A 21,163-nucleotide genomic window follows, 5' to 3' on the forward strand; every position below is an offset into this window, starting at 1 on the left:
CAGATGCCGGTCGGCGGCGGGTGGGATTGAACCTGGGACCTCTGGAGCCAAATGCATGAGCTTCTATTGCATGAGCTAAAAGCCATATGCCCCTTAGCTAAGGCTGTAGAGCAGACTCATTAATCTTCTCTCTTAGTGGGTTTGGTGCCACTGGATGGGACAGAATACTTCACCCAGAGGGTGCATGGGTTCAGGGCCGGCTTTAGGACGTGTGGGGCCTGATTTGAAAGAACTGTTGCTGAAATGCTGCTGAAGACAGTGGCAGTGATTGAGCTGCCACCAAAGATAGCGACGGCAATTCGGCAGCAGCTCAATCGGTTGCTGCTTTTTCTGGCAGAACTTCGGCAGAGAGTGCAGGGCCCCTCTTCTGGATGCTGTTAGTGCTCTCTTAGGCCTGGGGCCCGATTCCCGGATATCCGGGGAATTGCCCTAAAGCCGGACCTGTGTGGGTTACACTAGCATAGGACTCAAACCCAGGTTCAATTTCCTTTTCTGCCACAATTTTTATGTGTGACTTTGGACAAGACCTTTAGGGCTAGATTTTTAAAAGGTTTTCAAAATCACCTTGGTACAATCAATAGGAGTTAGGTACCTAAACACTTTTGAAAATCCCACTGGGCACATCTCTGCACCTTAGGCACCTAAATACCTTTTAAAATCCAACTCTTCATCTCTCTGTGCCTCAGTTCAACCTCTGTAAAATGGAATAATAGTACTTCTCTACCTCATATATATGTGAGGTGCACATATACGATGGTAATGGGGGCCAGATAAATCGATTGAGAGAAGTTGCTGAACATAATTAATGTTTAAAAAAATCAACAGTTACCAAAAGTACCACACAATTGTGTCCTGGGGCTTGTCTGTAGGTAGAGTTAGTGCATGGCAAGCTGGGGTGTAAATCTACAGCACCCTAGTGGGTTGTGCACTAATCATTCAGGTGGACTCAGATGCTGTGCGCTAACAGTTCCTAGTGAGCACTAACCTATTGCTGTTTGAAACAGCAGTGTGCAAGGGGTACATTTTGTCTAGTCTCCTTAACAAGGGGAGGGTCATAACTAACTTAGTCCTATCCCTATCTTAGGCCATAGTTCCTGTAATGTGATGCATGCAAGTTGGTCCTTGTGCACATTTTATTGAAGGATAAATAGCTTAAGCATGTATTGGTTGAGGATAGTAAAGAAAAGCTAATTAGGAGACTTAAAGGTAAGATTCTAGAGATGTCCCAACTGAAAACAACAACAACAACAACAACCTTTATTTCTGATTTAAAACATCTATTTCAGGATAGGAAATGCTGTCAACTATCAGTGAGTCTCCTTGACTCCATTTCAACCTTTATGCTCAAATAGGCATTTAGAATCAGAAACAAAGCTTTTAAAATTTCAAAACAGCAATGGGGACTCTTACATCAGAAAAGAGTATCCAAAACAGTAAGCGCATTGTGTCAGATCTCAAGGGACACAGTAAAATTCTGTAGTTTGTCTCAGAGGTTGTCTTACCAGCTTTCTCAGGATATGTGAGAACATGTTTGTTGGGAAAGCAGCCAGTTGCCATATTACTTACTCTGGCTGGAATAAAATGCTCCCGTTGGTCCCAACACGCACACTTAAAAGGCTCTGGAAAGTGGTGACAGGACACTGGTGCTGTGAGAACCCAAGAATTTTTATAAAACAATCTGCTGCTGTGTTGAAAGGAGATTCTGAGGAGTCTTCCTACAAACATTTTTTTTCCTCATCCACCTAAAATGTTGCATTTTTGACTTAAGGTGTCTGCACAGTCAATTCTTGTTGGGGACTGGCAGCTTGCTCACACTAAAGCTATAACTACTAAGAATTGAATCATGTGGCATCTTATAGACTAACAGACGTTTTGCAGCATGAGCTTTCGTGGGTGAATACCCACTTCTTCGGATGCAAGTGGTGGAAATTTCCTGGGGCAGGTATATATAAGCAAGCAAGAAGCAAGCTAGAGATAACGAGGTTAGATAAATCAGGGAGGATGAGGCCCTGTTCTAGCAGCTGAAGTGTGAAAACCAAGGGAGGAGAAACTGGTTCTGTAATTGGCAAGCCATTCACAGTCTTTGTTTAATCCTGAGCTGATGGTGTCAAATTTGCAGATGAACTGGAGCTCAGCAGTTTCTCTTTGAAGTCTGGTCCTAAAGTTCTTTTGCTGTAGGATGGCCACCTTAAGATCTGTTATTGTGTGGCCAGGGAGGTTGAAGTGTTCTCTTACAGGTTTTTCTATATTGCCATTCCTAATGTCTGATTTGTGTCCATTTATCCTTTTCCTTAGAGACTGTCCAGTTTGGCCGATGTACATAGCAGAGGGGCATTGCTGGCATATGATGGCATATATTACATTGGTGGAAGTGCAGGTGAATGAACCGGTGATGTTGTGGCTGATCTGGTTTGGTCCTGTGATGGTGTTGCTGGTGTAGATATGTGGGCAGAGTTGGCATCGAGGTTTGTTGCATGGATTGGTTCCTGAGCTAGAGTTACTATGGCGCGGTGTGCAGTTGCTGGTGAGAATATGCTTCAGGTTGTCAGGTTGTCTGTGGGCGAGGACTGGTCTGCCACCCAAGGCCTGTGAAAGTGTGGGATCATTGTCCAGGATGGGTTGTAGATCCCTGATGACGCGTTGTCCAACAGGACTCCACTGGCCATCACATACAGTCCCCAGCTAAAACCCCTACAACAACTGCACACCGCGCCATAGTAACTCTAGCTCAGGAACCAATCCATGCAACAAACCTCGATGCCAACTCTGCCCACATATCTACACCAGCAACACCATCACAGGACCAAACCAGATCAGCCACAACATCACCGGTTCATTCACCTGCACTTCCACCAATGTAATATATGCCATCATATGCCAGCAATGCCCCTCTGCTATGTACATCAGCCAAACTGGACAGTCTCTAAGGAAAAGGATAAATGGACACAAATCAGACATTAGGAATGGCAATATACAAAAACCTGTAGGAGAACACTTCAACCTCCCTGGCCACACAATAACAGATCTTAAGGTGGCCATCCTACAGCAAAAAAACTTCAGGACCAGACTTCAAAGAGAAACTGCTGAGCTCCAGTTCATCTACAAATTTGACACCATCAGCTCAGGATTAAACAAAGACTGTGAATGGCTTGCCAATTACAGAACCAGCTTCTCCTCCCTTGGGTTTCACACTTCAACTGCTAGAACAGGGCCTCATCCTCCCTGATTGATCTAACCTCGTTATCTCTAGCTTGCTTCTTGCTTGCTTATATATACCTGCCCCAGGAAATTTCCACCACTTGCATCCGAAGAAGTGGGTATTCACCCACGAAAGCTCATGCTGCAAAACGTCTGTTAGTCTATAAGGTGCCACAGGATTCTTTGCTGCTTTTACAGAACCAGACTAACATGGCTACCCCTCTGATACTTGACACCATGCAAGGCACTGCATTTAGCCGTATGGAGTGGAAATCCATCAACCTCATGAAGAAACTTGCACAAATACAGACAGATACCATCTTCCTTTCCAAATGCAAACGGATGGACATCATACCTAATGGACTAAAGGTAAAAAATCCACTACTATCTACATACTACACAGACCACAGAGAGAGATTATGCCATACTCTATCGAAGAAACTGAGGAACCACCTGATCAGCATCCTATACAGCAAACAGGAAAACATCAAAAAAGAGCTCTCCAACCTGGAGACTCTCATCAATAACCAAACTTCCATACAAACGGACTTCACTAAAATAAGACAGGAGATCTACATTACTCACTTCACCTCTCTACAAAGGAAAAAGGACTGTAAGCTGTCTAAACTCCTACCTGCCACATGGGGCCACAACCACGGTACCCCTAACCCACCCAGCAATATCGTCAATCTATCCAACCACACACTCAGCCCAGAAGAACAGTCTGTCCTATCTCGGGGACTCTCTTTCTGCCCTGCCACCCCCACCAATATGATACAGTTCTGTGGTGATCTGGAAGCCTACTTTCGCTGTCTCCGACTCAAAGAATTCTTTCAGGACAACACTGAACAGCGCACGGATACACAGTTACCCTCCCACCAACAGCACAAGAAGAAGAACTCCACATGGACTCCTCCTGAGGGTCGAAATGACAGTCTGGACCTATACATTGAATGCTTCCGCCGACGTGCACAGGCAGAAATTGTGGAAAAACAACATCGCTTGCCTCACAACCTAAGTCGTGCAGAACGCAATGCCATCCACAGCCTCAGAAACCATCCTGACATTATAATCAAAGAGGCTGATAAAGGAGGTGCTGTTGTCATCATGAACAGGTCTGACTACCAAAAGGAGGCCGCCAGACAACTCTCCAATACGAAATTTTACAGGCTACTTCCCTCAGATCCCACTGAGGAATACACTAAGAAACTGCACCATCTACTCAGGACACTCTCTACACTAACACCGGAACAAATCAACATACCCTTAGAGCCCCGACCAGGGTTATTCTATCTACTACCCAAGATCCACAAACCCGGAAATCCTGGATGCCCCATCATCTCGGGCATTGGAACTCTCACTGAAGGACTGTCTGGATATGTAGACTCTCTACTCAGACCCTATGCTACCAGCACTCCCAGCTATCTCCGTGACACCACTGATTTCCTGAGGAAACTACAATGCATTGGTGACCTTCCAGAAAACACCATCCTAGCCACCATGGATGTAGAGGCTCTCTACACAAACATCCCACACACTGATGGAATACAAGCTGTCAGGAACAGTATCCCTGATGATGCCACAGCACAACTGGTTGCTGAGCTCTGTGGCTTTATCCTCACACACAACTATTTCAAATTTAATGACAATATATATCTCCAGATCAGTGGCACCGCTATGGGCACCCGTATGGCCCCACAATATGCCAATATTTTTATGGCCGACCTGGAACAACGCTTCCTCAGCTTCCGTCCACTCACGCCCCTTCTCTACCTACGCTACATCGATGACATCTTCATCATCTGGACCCATGGGAAGGAGACTCTGGAAAAATTCCACCACGATTTCAACAGCTTCCACCCCTCCATCAACCTCAGCCTGGACCAATCTACACGGGAGGTCCACTTCCTAGACACCATGGTGCAAATAAGTGATGGTCACATCAACACCACCCTATACCGAAAACCTACCGACCGCTACGTCTACCTTCATGCCTCCAGCTTCCATCCCGGACACACCACAAGATCCATTGTCTACAGCCAAGCACTGAGGTACAACCGTATCTGCTCTAACCCCGCAGACAGAGACCAACACCTAGAAAATCTCCACCAAGCATTCTCAAGACTACAGTACCCACACGAGGAAATAAGGAAACAGATCAACAGAGCCAGACGTGTACCCAGAAGCCTCCTACTGGAAGACAAACCCAAGAAAGAAACCAACAGGACTCCACTGGCCATCACATACAGTCCCCAGCTAAAACCCCTACAACGCATCATCAGGGATCTACAACCCATCCTGGACAATGATCCCACACTTTCACAGGCCTTGGGTGGCAGACCAGTCCTCGCCCACAGACAACCTGCCAACCTGAAGCATATTCTCACCAGCAACTGCACACCGCGCCATAGTAACTCTAGCTCAGGAACCAATCCATGCAACAAACCTCGATGCCAACTCTGCCCACATATCTACACCAGCAACACCATCACAGGACCAAACCAGATCAGCCACACCATCACCGGTTCATTCACCTGCACGTCCACCAATGTAATATATGCCATCATATGCCAGCAATGCCCCTCTGCTATGTACATCGGCCAAACTGGACAGTCTCTAAGGAAAAGGATAAATGGACACAAATCAGACATTAGGAATGGCAATATACAAAAACCTGTAGGAGAACACTTCAACCTCCCTGGCCACACAATAACAGATCTTAAGGTGGCCATCCTACAGCAAAAAAACTTTAGGACCAGACTTCAAAGAGAAACTGCTGAGCTCCAGTTCATCTGCAAATTTGACACCATCAGCTCAGGATTAAACAAAGACTGTGAATGGCTTGCCAATTACAGAACCAGTTTCTCCTCCCTTGGTTTTCACACTTCAACTGCTAGAACAGGGCCTCATCCTCCCTGATTGATCTAACCTCGTTATCTCTAGCTTGCTTCTTGCTTGCTTATATATACCTGCCCCAGGAAATTTCCACCACTTGCATCCGAAGAAGTGGGTATTCACCCACGAAAGCTCATGCTGCAAAACGTCTGTTAGTCTATAAGGTGCCACAGGATTCTTTGCTGCTTTTACAGAACCAGACTAACACGGCTACCCTTCTGATACTAAGAATTGAAGTTTCTGGTTCTCCTCCCTCCAGTAGTTACAAGAAAGACCACCCATAAGACAGGAAGGATGCTTTTTACATCAAGTTTAAGGTTTAAGTTTGAGTTGTACTCTATTTTTCTTTTCTGTGATGAATAAGACATGATGGGGATTTGTTTAATTGCCTTTTATGTTTTAAAAAATACAGACATTTCCCCTTGGAAATCTAGTTATCTTGGAAGACTGGCAACTGGAGAGCCCTTAGGGTGATCATATTACATGTTTGGAGGTAGTGAAACCTGATCAGCTGGGAAGAAAGATTTTTGTTCATCCTGCTAAGCTTGTGTCTGTGGGTGTGTGCATGCCTTTTTTGAGACTTCTTTAATGTAAGCAAGAGATCAACTTGAGAGAAAAGACATCAGTCATTTAATATCCCACAGTCCTGCTCCTTCAATTAACCTGTGAGAAATCTCACAATTCAGATTTCTGAGACCACTAACAAGTCTTACAGGGAAAACCAGTCTTCATTCTCCTAATATTTATGAGTTAAAAACAAGCAAGTGGCTACACAAAGAGGGATTTTTCCTTCTTTGCAAGTCACACCCCATATATGGTTCCTTCAGTAAAGTTCATGAGAATCTTCAAGGAACAAAGTGATAGTGTCACCTATAGGAGAAAAGGAATATTTGCTAACACAAGGGATGAATCAGTTGATGTTTTTAAATGGCAATATAGTTATTTCTAATCAAAATGTTTTTTTAAAAATGTTTTGTTTTATCTTTATCTGACCTGGATTTAGTGTTAAACTATTCACCATAACTTATAAACAGCTGAAAGAAGCAGCCTTTTAACTAGGAAATAGCTCATTTCACAGGGGGCAGGGAATGACAGATGCTGACTCATTTTAAGGGAATCCATTATAATAGAAGCTGGCCCAGTCTTTTCTAAGAAAAACAGGAATCAGATGAGGCCTAGCTAACAAGGCAATGTTGTACTAAACAGGAGCTGTTCTGAGAAGAAAAGCTGCCAGACCAAATTGTTCCAATCTTAAAAAAAACCCCAAAAAACACAAACCAGAGTTGTTTGAATGTCTGGATAAAATGAGAGGTGTCTACCCTGAGGCAATTTGGCAGAATATGTTTGAGGTGACAGAAAAGTCAGTGAGAAGACTGTACTTTGGGAAGTTCCTGGAGCTCTTATATTAATCTGATACCAACTCAATAACTTCTTCCAAGGGGCCTAGTACATAATGGAAATGTTTTCTACTTTACAAGCTACTTTTTCTTATATTGTCTCTAAGGATAAAAAATATTGAATAAAAAATGCTTGATCTGCTATTACTCCTACAGAGTTGGAGTTCCTATACTGACTACAAGAATTCTTGTTCTATAAAAGCTGTGGGTAAGATAATAGCATAACATTGTCTTACGCTAGCCATTCTACAATACCCAGAAGGACGCAAGGTCCTTTCTCTGAGAGCTTACAGTCTAACATGGTTCCAGCCCTGCAAACTGATGAGTCTCCTCAGCTATAACTGAAGACAAGAGCATAAGTTGCTTCCAGAATAAAACCTAAGTAAGCAACACAAAACACACAGCAGTGCTGTAATTTAGTGTTTTAATTTATTTGTTTGTTTAAAATGGCATTGGGTGGGTGACATGCTTGTTGAAGTGGGTTTGTATTTATGAGCAGCTGAACAATGAAAAAAATGAGGATAAAGCTGGTTTTCAAACAAACACAAAATACATCTATTTGCATTCACTATACTTAGTGATTTTTTCTTATTTTGTAGAATGGTGTATTAACAATGTCACAATTTCAAAGTGATCATTATATGGGAAAATATTAGATAAAATTAGGACCAAAATGTAAGGTTTGAGGGTAGGGTAGCTTTTATAAAACTATAACATGTCTATGATTTTTGTATATTTTACTTCCAAATGAAATACGTTTTCCCCTTTTCCTGTCCCTGAAAACCAAAATATTTTGATTTTGAAAAGCTGCTGCAGTGTCTCATAGGAGTTGTGGTTTAGGCACCTCATGCTATCATTCTCCTCGTGCATCATGGTGTCCCCTCTTGACAGGAACGGTGCCAGGGTTTCTGGCGCCCTAGGCAGAATTGGGGGGAGGGGGAGGGGGAGGGTGGCATTTTGTGCGGTCCCCACGGGGCGTGCAGGAGCTTCCGGTTCTGCTCCTGTCGCACCGCCGAAGAAGGACCCTCAGCCAAAATGCCGCAGGCGACAGTGGCAGTCATTGCCGAAACGTTGGCGGTAGCTCAATTGCTTGTTGCTGTTTTCCACGGCACGTCGGCGGAGGTCCTTCTTCAGCGGTGCGACAGGAGTGGAAACCAAAGCTCCCGCGCGCCCCGTGGGGAGCGCGCAAAATGCCGCCCCCCGAATCCTGGCACCCTAGGCAATTGCCTAGGGTCGCCTAATGGAAGCACCGGCCCTGCCTCTTGATTAGAGGAGGAGATGCATCATAGTGATTGCATGACTGCAGTGCATCATGGGAGATAAAGTCTGGTCCACAGAGAAGAATAGCAGAACAAGTCCTTGACTTTTTAACTAGCCCTAAATAAAATAAAGTACATTGCTTCCAAGTTTTGAGGAGGTCCTCCAATGACATTTGCAGGATCAGAATTTGTTAAGGGACCAGGAAAAATGTAAATGCACTTTTTGTATATGTTATCTGTGTTGATAGACTCCATCATCTGTTCCACAGTCATCTTTCTCTATCTGACCACACCCCCTTTCTGTGTCTGCAAAGGCTGTCCTAGCAAATTCTACGAGCTGCTGCTTTGCCTCAGTGCTGCTCCTAGGCCTCCTTGTAATACTAGTTGCTCCGCAGTGGTTTTGGATTGGTGTTCGGACAATGCCCACACTGCATCCTGGTATGTTAGCTATTTCTATGGATCCCAGACTTTAGATAGGTGTACATATATACAATTGGGAAAGATAGATGGCCATCCCTTTAGTTGCTAGACTCCCTTGCCATCCTTTGGTCTAGATTTTTCCTTAATAGCTCCCAGTTTCTCAGGATCTGGCTGGAGTCCCTCCGAAATCAACACGTGTCCAATGCAGGGAACCTCGGTTTTCCTCAGCATTCAGCCTAATATTCTGCTCCCAGAACCTGTTTAGAAGTTTCTGAAGCTTGGTATCATGCTCCACAATGTCATTTTACTTGACATCACTTTCTCCTACAGTAAGAATGTCATCTGCTACAATCTTGTTACCTAGGAGTCCCTCTAGTGCCTCGATCAGTTTACAGCGGAACACCTCTGCGGCCAGTTGCAAAGGAATGGCAAAGTTTGTTGGTTGGATGGATGGCTCATCTAGCTCAATGACACAGTGTGTTAGTATCAACCAGTTTCATGATGGCTCCTCTTTGCAGGCTTGCCAGTTCCTTCTTCAGTGACTCCAAACAGTGGAACTCTGTGTTTTGGTAGTCTCATGGACTGCACAGCAGGGTTTATTTCAAACTTCAGCCTGTCTTGTAGGTGTCCATCTTCTTGAAATATGTCCTGATATTCTGTTAGAATGCTGGATGGGGTCCATGGTGACTGTTCTCTCTCTTCTGTCATGCCAAGGATAGTTCTGGTGTTGTACTGTGATCAGATCCATGACTTCAACAGCAGTGGATAGTATGCCTGTGTGTCAACTAATATAAATTCCAAGTAAAAACATCTCTTGTATCAGTGGTTTCTTATTGACAGCCTGAATTTGCCCTCTGGCTTCAGAATGCTTTTATTGTACATCCCTAGCAATTGATCATATTTCTCCAGTGTAGTGTTGCATCTCAGTATTGCTAGGATTACTTTGCAGCTGGCTGCACAATCTATCTCAAATCAAATCGGTTGTTGACCTAAAAGCATATCTGCAGATATGGCAGTTGAATGGCTGGCAGCCTTCTTCTGCAGTGTGTGTACATTTAGTGTCTTTTAGATCTGCTAATGTCACATTGCAGTTATCCTCCTCTTCACTGGAAATCTCAACATCCTGAATTTCTGCATGTACTGCTGTGTTTTTTTTTCTTCCTAGGGTAGCTGTGGCAGGGAGGCATAAAGTAACTCTATTTCCCACACCCCTTGCACCATTGCCCATAGGTATTTTCCTTTTCTGCCTTTCATGTTGCTTTGTATAGATGCTAGACCATGATGATTGCATCCTCAGTTGTCTCTGTCCTGTTTCTTGGGTTTCTTTAGCTTGAGCCTGTGTACATGTTCTGCCCTAGAGGCTATTGTTTTTTATCCTTTCCCTGGACAGTTCAGCTACCTTTGCTGGAGGCATTTCTCTAGGGTTAGATCTGTTTCTCTCAGCAATCTCTTCTGTAAACTGGAAACCCATGTCCTACAAATGATCCTGTCTCTGCTTATGGAACTTTTAAAGTTTCCAAAGTTACATGTGGAAGCCACAGTTCTCAGCTCTGTAATGTAAGTATCTATTTCTTCTTCTGCATCTTGGTTTTGGGTAAAAAAACAGTATCCCTACACAATTTCATTCTGTTGGGGTCACAGTACTCATCCAACACCTTTATCAGCATTTCCTGTGTTTGGGGTATTATTTCAGATAACAGTGTTTCACTCACTTCTTGTCCTTTTCCCCCCTCCCAATGAGATAAAAATAAAAATATTTTTAAAACTACCTTAATTTTCTCATCTTTATCCCCATAGCCATCTTATATATAACTCAATTCTTAATTCCACTGCTTCTATGCTTCTGAAATTTTTCTTTGTCTGGGAATCAAGCTTTTCTGGTGGCTTGAGTCCCTCCGTGTTGCTTGATTGATCTATTTCTAGCTGCTGCTTTGTTTTCCTTTCACTCATACTCTCTTCCTCACTGTGCATCTCTGTACGCTGACTACCACCACCGTATTTCCTGAACCTTGTCTTGGGAGAGGACTTCATGATTCTAAAATTAAACTGGCTCCTTATTAAGAGAACTATTTACAGAGGTTCTATGCTTGCAGCTAGCATTCCAGCCATGTGCAAAGAGACTGACTTCCTGGAAACTCCTTGTCATAAACAGTTAGTTAAGGGTTAAGGTCTCTTTTACCTGTAAAGGGTTAACAAGCAGTACCTGAGGAACACCTGACCAGAGGACCAATCAGGGACAAGATAATTTCAAATCTCTGTGGAGGGAAGGCTTTGTCTGTGTTCCTTGTTTGCTCTGTGTGCTCTCTTTGGATCTAAGAGAGGCCAGACATGTCTCCAAGTTCTCCTGGAGTATTTCCTACTATCCAGTATAGTGAGTATTAGAAAGGCGAATTAGTCTTATAATTTGATTTCTACATTTGCAATTGTGTGTTTGCTGAAGGAAATTCTTTATTTCTGTTGCTGTTACTGATTATTCTGAGGAGGAGGGAGGGGGAAGTCTCTCCAGTTTTTATAAGTTAGACCCTGTATTTTTGCATCCTGGTAATACAGAGAGAGTGTACTTTTTTTCTTTCTTTAATAAAATCTTTTCTTTTTAAAACTTGATTGATTTCTTCCCTTGTTTGGATTTTCAGGGGAAGGGGAAAAAGTGAATCCCTCTTTGTTTGATTCAAGGAGTTTGAATCAGGTATCTCTCCTAAGCACTAGGAGAGGGGAGGAGGGAAATGGTTTGTTTCCCTTTGTGTTGAGATTCAGGTTTGAATCTGTGTTCCCCAGGGGAAGTTTTTGGGGGAACAGGGAGTGTGTCAGACACTTAAAACTGACTGGTGGCAGCGAGAACCAAATCTAAACTAGGATTTTAGTTTAGAGGAGTCCATGCAGGTCCCCATCTTGGAACCCAAAAGCTCCAAGTGGGGGAGAAAACCTATGACACTCCTCAAAACTCTTCCTTCCTGAAACCTGTGCTTCTCTCTCCAAGCTCTATGCAGGTTGCTACAGCAATGTGCAAGGCGTAGAGCAGTGAGAGGTGGGAAGGACAGGCACACTGGCTGCCTATCCCACCGCCATGCTCCAATCACTAGAAGCACCCAACACAATCATTACATGCAGCCCAACATCTAGACTTCAAGGGGCCTTATTGACAGAGAGAGTTGGTGGGGAATCAGTTGAAGATGCCTGGGTCAGCTGTTGTGATGACTTGGAGTAGCTATGGGGAATCTGGTGGAGCTGGTTAGGGAATGAGGGAGGCTAGTTCCTCACCTTACACTGCTGTTGGTTCAATTACCTATCACCTCCGCCTTCTCCTCCTCCTTTACCCGGCTGTTCCTTCCTGGTGGTATCCATCAGGAAGAGTGGTATGACAAGAGGAGGAGAGTCCGCTTAGCTGCCTGCTCATCAGGTGCCACGGCAGACCAGTGGTAGGATGAGCAACTGCAGGCATATGCCTACTGCTTGCCCATAGGTTAGCTGATTATGTGATAATTCTGCTGCGATGCAGGGCAGGCAGACAGGGGCCTGCAGGGAGAATGATCCCATGAGATGCATGGATAAATGAAATAAACTGACTAGCCTGTGTTTCATTTCTCAGCTCGGGGGGGGGGGGGAAAGGCAGAATTAATTAAGAGTGAACTTGTTTTTAAAATCCTTTCCTATTCAAGAATCTCAGATATCACTTGTTACACCAGGAAGGATTTTTCCCCAAATGTTATTTTAAACTAGACTTGACTGCATCCCTGTGTCCCCAGTGTGCATATACAAGCTCTGTGGCTTCAGCCTACCACCTCTTTGAAGAACAAATGCTGCCTTGGCACTGCACCAGACTCATCAGTTGAATATCTGTATCCCAGGGAATAAAGGAGAGTGAGCTCTGCCTGCCTCCATTGTCACCACAGTTGATGTAACAATCTGCATTGCTTGCAATCTGCCATTACCTTCCTCTGCTAATCACATTTTCAAAAGGGCTGAATATTGCCACAGTCTCCCCATAGCAGACCCAGTGTACCCAAGGGGTTCAGGAGAGCCTGCTCACCTGCTTCTGACATCTGGCTTGATTTTACCTGCTAATTCACTATAGCTGCACTACTTATTATGAAGTATTATTATTATTATTAACGATGACTTCAGTATCAACAATGTGCTTGGTCTTATGAAACACAGGAAATAGAGCTGGTTCCTGCTCTGATGGGTTCATAATTTGAAAAAATTGCAGAGAAGATAGAACACTGTGAGACTCGCAGAAATGGGAGTTGCAAATATGTTGGTTTCCTTGGCTTTTATATTTTGATTTTGACTGTTAGCTTACTTCCAATGATGAGCTGTAGAGACTTATCGTGAAGTCTGTGAGCCCCCTGTAAAAGAGATGGCCTTCTTTTCTTTTAAATGAAAACTAAAGGTGAGATTTTAAAAAAGCATCTAATTGAATTAAGCACTGAAAACCCATTGAATTTAAATCAGACTTTGGCATCTAACTCACTTAGGCACTTTTGAAAATCCCACCCTAAATCTCTAGTACCCTCCCTCTTATTTTCCCTCAAAATTGCATTGGTTTTCATTTTTTCATGGCTAACCCTGGTTTTTGTTAATTGCCAAGACTGAAAGGAGTATGCACCTCAGCTCCAGTGCTGTAGGAGGCAGCTATGACAGCGTAAAGGAATATGCAAACAGTTTTAAAATAAAATAAGTTAGTAAAGTTTGATGTGTGCCCCAAATCCTCTCACTAGTCCTCCGTAAAATGCTTAGATTGCTCTAGTGCATATTGGTGTGATAATTAAGGAGAGAAAATTAATTATCTATCAGGGAGGGAGAGAGACAGGAAAAAAATGTTTCACAGCAACCCCAAAAACATTACTTCCTGTTTCAGTAGTTAAAATTATCAGCTATTGCCATTATTGCCAGGACTGCAACAGCTGCTCACAGGGGGATTTCCTTCTCGTAGGTGCACATGGGGATGTGTACCGGTAGCCTGAAGAAACTCTAACACTGACAACTGCTCTAGAATGCAAGAAATGGGGCAAGCTGCTTCTACACTGAGTTGAGAGAGCTATGACCACTGCAGCCTGCCTCTTGCCTCACCAGCGCATGCTTGCCTAGTCCTGACCCTGCCTGATGACCATTAAAATGGTACTTTGAATGAGCCTGAAATTTGTCAGCCAGTAGAAACCACTTTGACTAGCCTGAAGATACCTGTTTTCCTCCCCCTTCCCTCACGCGATTTTCTTTACACATGTTCTCATCTTACATGTCCCACAAAAGCCTCCATTTCTACATATAACCCCTATATTTGTAGGAGTAAGGTAGCTGAGTATTTAAGGAAGAACTATTTTAAATAACCTTCCTCAATTAAATTCCTTGCAAATCTCCAGCTATTTGTACCACTTCCCAGTATACTACAGACAGCTTTACCCTTAATACTAAAATATAAATAGTGGACTATATTTTGCCATCTAATTTTAAATAGAATTCCCCAAAGGTTGGCCAGTGGTCTTGGTATACTTTTAAAATATATATATTTTAATGTTTTTTCAACAATGTATGTATTATAGAAATAATACAATGGTAGGGTTAACATGTTACCTAAAATCTGAGCCTAGTCGTTTTCCGTTTTCTGGCTCTCCAGGATCTGGGCACAAATTGGATGCCTGTTTAATACCTCCTTCATTTACTGTAAAAGAAAAGAAAAACAACACACTTTTAGGAATCCGAGAAATATGATATTTTGGACAATTAATAGTTTGGAAAAAACTCACTTTAGCTACAATGTTGCTACTTCAAAAACAACAAACAGTTAGTATATTTTGGGGTAGATCACAATCTCCAGTTTCAACACATTTATTTTCTTTCAGTGATAAAGTGTGACTTTTAAAGTATGTTTTATATTTCTATACAGCAAATTCTAGAAGTCTTATGATAATAGAAAAAGTACCAAATAGCTCTGTTTATTTGCTCATCATCTTATTGAATCGATATACATATTACTTTTATTTCTTTACAAAAAGAATGTTTAAAGTTAATGAACTCTTCATTAACATTTACTGTAACTTGTGGGAAATTTTCCTCTGACCATAGTTCAGTAATGTCGCTCTTGCCTTCTCCCCTAGTGTCTGACCTGCTTGCCTTGTGTTGATGACAAAAGTTCAGTGGAGTTGAGTCAGGTAGGCCTTAATTAGTGGCATGAATCCAAATATCTCAGAATTTGGAGACATGGGGGAAGCTTCAAGATCTGAACCAGGTTTGACTTTCACAAATTTCTTAAAATGAACCAAACCAAATCCTCAGAGCTGGATATTACCAAACCATGGGGGTTTGAAATCTTTATGTGGATTTTAACTTTTTAGCTTGGATTCATCTCTTCTTATTAAAAAAAAGATTAAGAACTGATCCAGTGCCTTTTACACACACAACCTTTTATTTTAGTGGAATCTATGCACATATGAAGAGTCTAGTATTGATACCTACATTAGTGTATTTTTAAATAGTTTGCACTGTCTAGTTTTGTCATATTTTATACACCGTGTTTGTTCTACTATAAAAAAATGAAACATTTATAGTTTGCAAAAGTTCCAATTCCAAAAAATACTTCTAGCCCAGTTTAGTTCTGTTTGTCCTAGTCGTACACTGAATTAAGAGTTGACGATCATGAAATAAATCCATATCACAGGAGGCTGGTCAGCTGCTACCTGAGGAATGTTTAGGCTTAAGATGAAACTATTTTTAATGTTTTCAAAACTAAGTGATGTGAAGCCAATGCATTTATGTTAAGAGGAAAAGATATTTAACCTGCCTTTATTTCTGACGAGTTAAGTCAATGGGCTTTGGCATAGCAGGGTGACAGCTTTCAACATAATAAAATAAAAGTCCTTTGGGAGAAAGGGTTTATATATAATTAAGCTAATCAGAAATGACTTATTCACACAATTTTAAACAAATGATTTTATATGAGAGAGAAAGAGAGAGAGAAAACCACTTGTTTCTAATTAATTACATCTAAACTGTCAGAGTCCATCTCTGCAGGAATAACAGTTTGACACAGGCTGACATTAAGGTACCCTGAAATAGTGTACTCCCCACCTATCTTTTTCCATGGCCCCACGTGAGGAATTGCCATAGGAGTGTTTGAAGGACTCTCCCTTGCCTTGAACATGGGGTACTTATACTCACAAAAGGTGGTAAAATTAACTCAATAGTCATAGGTGAGGTCAGGACCATACAACGAAGGTGAAAGGATGAGGAGCAAGTGATCATTATTTACTTTTTCTTCAGTAGTTGGGGCCCTTTTCAACCAATGGACCCTCACCTCAGCCTTTGCTGGCTGTGGCCATACTATTCAGTCTCTCTGTCCTGAAAGAGCTACAGCATAGATGGTCTGATATTGGCAGAAAGCAAAGGTAAGTGCCTGTTCATCCACATTGGAATACAAAGGGCTAGCTGGATTTCCACGTTCGTGACTGGAAAGGAGTTTTCCATTAGCAGCACATTAGCTGAAGAGTCAGAAGTGTTTTTTTCACTTTACTCTGAGAAACTTAATGAGACTCGTGGGTAGGTTGAAAGTGTGTCACCCAGAGAAAGCAAATTTCTTGCTACCATTGAAGGATCCATGTGTTTGGCAGTTATGGTTCTGCCATCAATTAGAGTCCATATGGACAGTCCAGGAAGAACTTGTTATTTAGAAGTTTAGATGGGAATCCATGTTGGAGTACTTTGTGTGTCTTGTATGGTCCCAAAGTCCAAGGCAGGGCCTGGGAATTAAAGAGGCAGTTAGTGGCTAGTCCACATAGAATGGAACATTACCACTGTGCACAGGCAGAGGAATTCTTAGGTGACACTGACTCTCTACTTAGGAGGAATTCTAAAATGAAACTATGTTTATGGGTGGGGTAGGAGCGGCCTTCAGTTAAGATTTTGTGTGGTTAAAAGTTTATTAAAATTGTGGCCAGAAGCTTTTATTGGCGCTGGCCCCAGGCAATAGTACTCAGGAAATAACTGACATGACATCCCAGAATGTGATTGGAATATACAATATTTAGGGGACATTTAACATTATTGTACTATATGCATATGTAGATACAAGAATTTATTTTACTATGACTAAATGAACAGGACAAAAATCCAGCTTTAAACAGGACTTCCTACTTTATTGTATTTAATCTTTCAGTATTTGAAATAGAATATTTTATTTTTGTACTCTGCATAATTCTCAAAAATGGTAATACTGTGGAAATGTATGTAAAAAGAGCAGTTTCTGTACTGATTTAACAGCATGAAAACAATTGGATTCTACACATTTCAGCTAAAATAACAAGCCTGAGAAAGTGTGTGCTGCTTTATGCCTAAACTGTTTCATTCTTAATGAAATACAATGAAATAGAACTTAACATGATACATGGGTATATTTTATATTCAGAATTTTCTGAAAGACTGTACTGAAGGAAAAATTATCAATCCAACAATTAAAATCACACACACTACATTTAGAACTTCAGAACAACAACAACAAATTATAATTAGAATTCATTAAACTGACAACTCTAATTTTGGCCACAATACAGCAAAGTGTTTTAAGCACATGCTTCGATCCCATCCCTATTCATGTTCATCCCTAAACATGCTTGGCCAAACATGGATGGTCCACTGAGTCTGGAGCCTTTGTACTGTTGATGTAGAATGAGACCACACATAAAACTTGACTTTTTTTTATTATTATAAAAATATAACTATTTTACAGTTTCCCACTTTTCCCATTATCCCATACAGTCCTGTGACAACTGTTAATGGGCATTTTATTGTAAACAATGGCGTATCATGAGTGAGGCATTCTTTCATGGTCTGAGCATGGGACTGGGAGCCAGATATTGCTGAGCAGTAATTTAGACTCTCACACCAATCCCCTTATGACTTTGGGTGTTAGTCTGACCATTTGTAGAGTGAGGATGATGCTTATATATATATATCACAAGGGTATATACGATTAATAATGGCCTTGTTCATGCAAACACTCATGCACATGCTTAATGTCTTCTCACAGGAAGAATCCTAATGGTTTCAGGTGCCTTAAGCTAAGCATTGAATGAGTGTTTTGCAGGTTCAGGGGTTGAAATTGTAAAATTCTTTGTAGGTGAAAAACACCATATACATGTTTTTTAGTTTGTTGTGTTTATGGTGTGTATTGAAGTAAGACAGAGAGAAGAAACATGAAAACTGTCTCAGGACAGTAGTTTCCTGAGGCTTAGATAATCCAAGACAGTAATTTAAGGTAGCCATTTATTGATATTATTACAAATAACAGACATATACATAATCTTCTCCATTGAACCGTTAAAAGACTGTGTTCTTTCATTGTTCTGCATACAGTGCTCTCACTGGGGTCCCATTGAGAATTCTCTCCAACAATCATTGGCACAATGTATTTTTATTGAAATATTGTCTTTTTATACATTTACAAAACAGCCTAAATGAACACAGAATTAAACAGAACGATAAAATTGAACATCTCTTCTAAAAACTTTGAATCTGTCTGACCAAGTTTTAAATCAACCAAAATATTTATCAATTCTTTGTAGGGGCTAGCTGCTCATTTGTGTTGTCCATTTCTGACTCCCTGCAAACCACAATACTGATACTTCAATTTTATATGGAATATCCACAAAATATCAGCTGTGTAAAACTTGACTGATATAAAAATTTGGCACTAAACACACTATCATAGCTTGAAGTTGCTAGCCACTAATGCATTAAAAGCTACATCTAGATATCTTAAAGTTGGTCATGAAATAAATGTGATCAATATATGGCAAAGCTAATAAATTAGTGGAAATGGAATCAATATGGAAAATTTGTATTTGGTCAAATAAGAAAATGATTGTGATGATATAAATCAATCTGTTATGTCAACCATTCTATTATCAATCTCTATTGTCTACATATATTTACATTTTACAGTTTTATATATTTTCAAATAGGCTTGTCTCTATTTTACTGTATTTCATGTCTTACAATCACCTTACTTTCCTGTGAGCCAACGGTGTGAAAATAATATGGATTTTTTTTTAAAAGCATCTTAACACATTTTTGAGATACAAAAGAAAAAGGTTCCAGAGTTGTTTAGGTGATACTCTTTACAGATAAATTAAATCTGGCAATATTGTAAACTGCTATGATAAACTGAAGTGAAGTGTGGCTTATTTTATTACTTTTACTTCGTAAAAGCTATAGGGGCTTGCCACTTTAGGAAACCTTTATCTAAAAATGCATGACTCGCATGCTGACAATTTAAAACCTACAAGCTGAAATTCCATTGAAATGCATTTTCTTTGGGAAAGTCACTGTCATGATAAATCCTGGAAACTGACCTCAAGACTGATATCTCAGGCAAATATTATCAGCGCAAATATATCCTGCCTAGGGTGCATGCAAAAGCACGCAAATTCAATAAGTCTTTTCCCTCCACCATGAATAATAATGAAATATGGACACATGGTATGCATTTAGCCCATATTTATTTAACTAATTATTTAAATATTTTAAATGTGGTTCTATTCTGTAAAAATGGCATCTTCTTTCTCAACAGATCTTCTCCTTGATACATTCAGAGGCATATCTGCTTACTCTAGTTACTTGAAAAAAGTTCTTACAACTTTCAGTCTTGTTAGCCTTGCAGATTAAACACAACAAACATGAAGTGAGCTGGATTTTACTCCTTCTGTGCATTATCAAGGGCTTGATACTGCAAGGTGCTGAGCACACTCAACCTGTTTGCTAGGACGGTTTACCAAGTTCTAATCTGAGCTGAGCCATCTGAAGGCAAAGAGACTGTTGGAATGCCACTGAGAATATCATTTGAAGAAAATATGTCGTTGCACAGTTGTAACTGAGGGTGTACTCCAGGTTGAGTTTTGCAAGATTGGTAGTTAAGGGAAAGAGGGGATATTTTTATTTGCATACTCATCAGATTTGATCTGAAATCACTGAGACACAATAAACAGGCACCCATGATTTATAGAGAGCTTCCCTTCAGAGTAAAACCACACTTTAAAATTGACCATGCAGATTGTAGAAAGATATTTAAGGCAGTTATATTATTGGAAATATATAAACATTTTTGAAAACACACACAAACAACATAGACAGCACAAACTTCACTCTTGCACTAGAAAAAAGTAACAAAAAGGAGTACACTCACAGATAGAAAACTTGTTGCTGTTGTCTTTCCCTGGAAACAATTTAAATCCTCTAGATTTAAAATCTATGGCCTTTTTCACTAGTTAAGAAAACAAACAAAAACATGTATCAGGTAATACAGTCTAAAAGATTTCATTTCAATTGATTATTCAATTTGTTATCATGGAAGTATGCAAGTTAGAGTAACTGCTTTCTAATAAGCCAGCATTATTTACCCATAATGGAAAAAAACAAAATAAAACAAAAAAAGCCTTTTACACAAAAGAAAAGTACTCAGATGAGATTGTGTATAAGGTACAGGAAATGAATAACATTTACATACATTACTTTTTCCCCTCCAGTGTATGCACAGTGCCTCTAATGCAAAACAAAAATGAAAGCTAAAGATAATAGTTTCCATGCATCATAAGTGGTTTTGTAAAACTTTGCCGCACAATTATGGAACCTGGTAAATTAATGACTGAATGAGTGCTTTGAAACAGGTATTTTCCTTACAGTTGGTACTGACATTTTTTTTCCCTCTGAAATTTTCAAGAACTCTGCAATGGTATCTACTAATAAATTGTATAAATGCACTGTGCTATTCTGGGGATGTCCTATAAATAAGGTGTAAATGTTTCACAAGGAGGGTAGTTAACCACTGGAATAATTTACCAAGGGTTGTTGTGGATTCTCCATTACTGGGAACTTTTAAATCAAAACTGGATGCTTTTCTAAAAGATATTGACTAGGGATTATTTTGGGGAAATTCTGGCCTCTGTTGTACAGGATGATTACAGAAGCCCCTTCTGGCCTTGGAATCTATAAATTATCTGAAATTTC

General features: G+C 40.8%; 1 protein-coding gene across 2 annotated transcripts in view; it reads right to left on the reverse strand.

Annotated features, from left to right (window-relative positions):
• CSMD3 (CUB and Sushi multiple domains 3) overlaps nt 1–21,163 on the reverse strand; it is a 1,158,685-nt gene that overhangs the window by 716,732 nt on the left and 420,790 nt on the right. For both annotated transcript variants that reach the window (XM_039525141.1, XM_039525140.1), the window contains 2 exons: nt 20,343–20,420; nt 14,741–14,828 (listed from right to left, as the gene is read on the reverse strand). In XM_039525141.1, the coding sequence (XP_039381075.1) occupies nt 14,741–14,828; nt 20,343–20,420 (166 nt within the window). The remainder of the gene's footprint in view (nt 1–14,740; nt 14,829–20,342; nt 20,421–21,163) is intronic.

Source organism: Mauremys reevesii, linkage group 2 (assembly GCF_016161935.1).
Source record: "Mauremys reevesii isolate NIE-2019 linkage group 2, ASM1616193v1, whole genome shotgun sequence".
NCBI lineage: Eukaryota > Metazoa > Chordata > Testudines > Geoemydidae > Mauremys > Mauremys reevesii.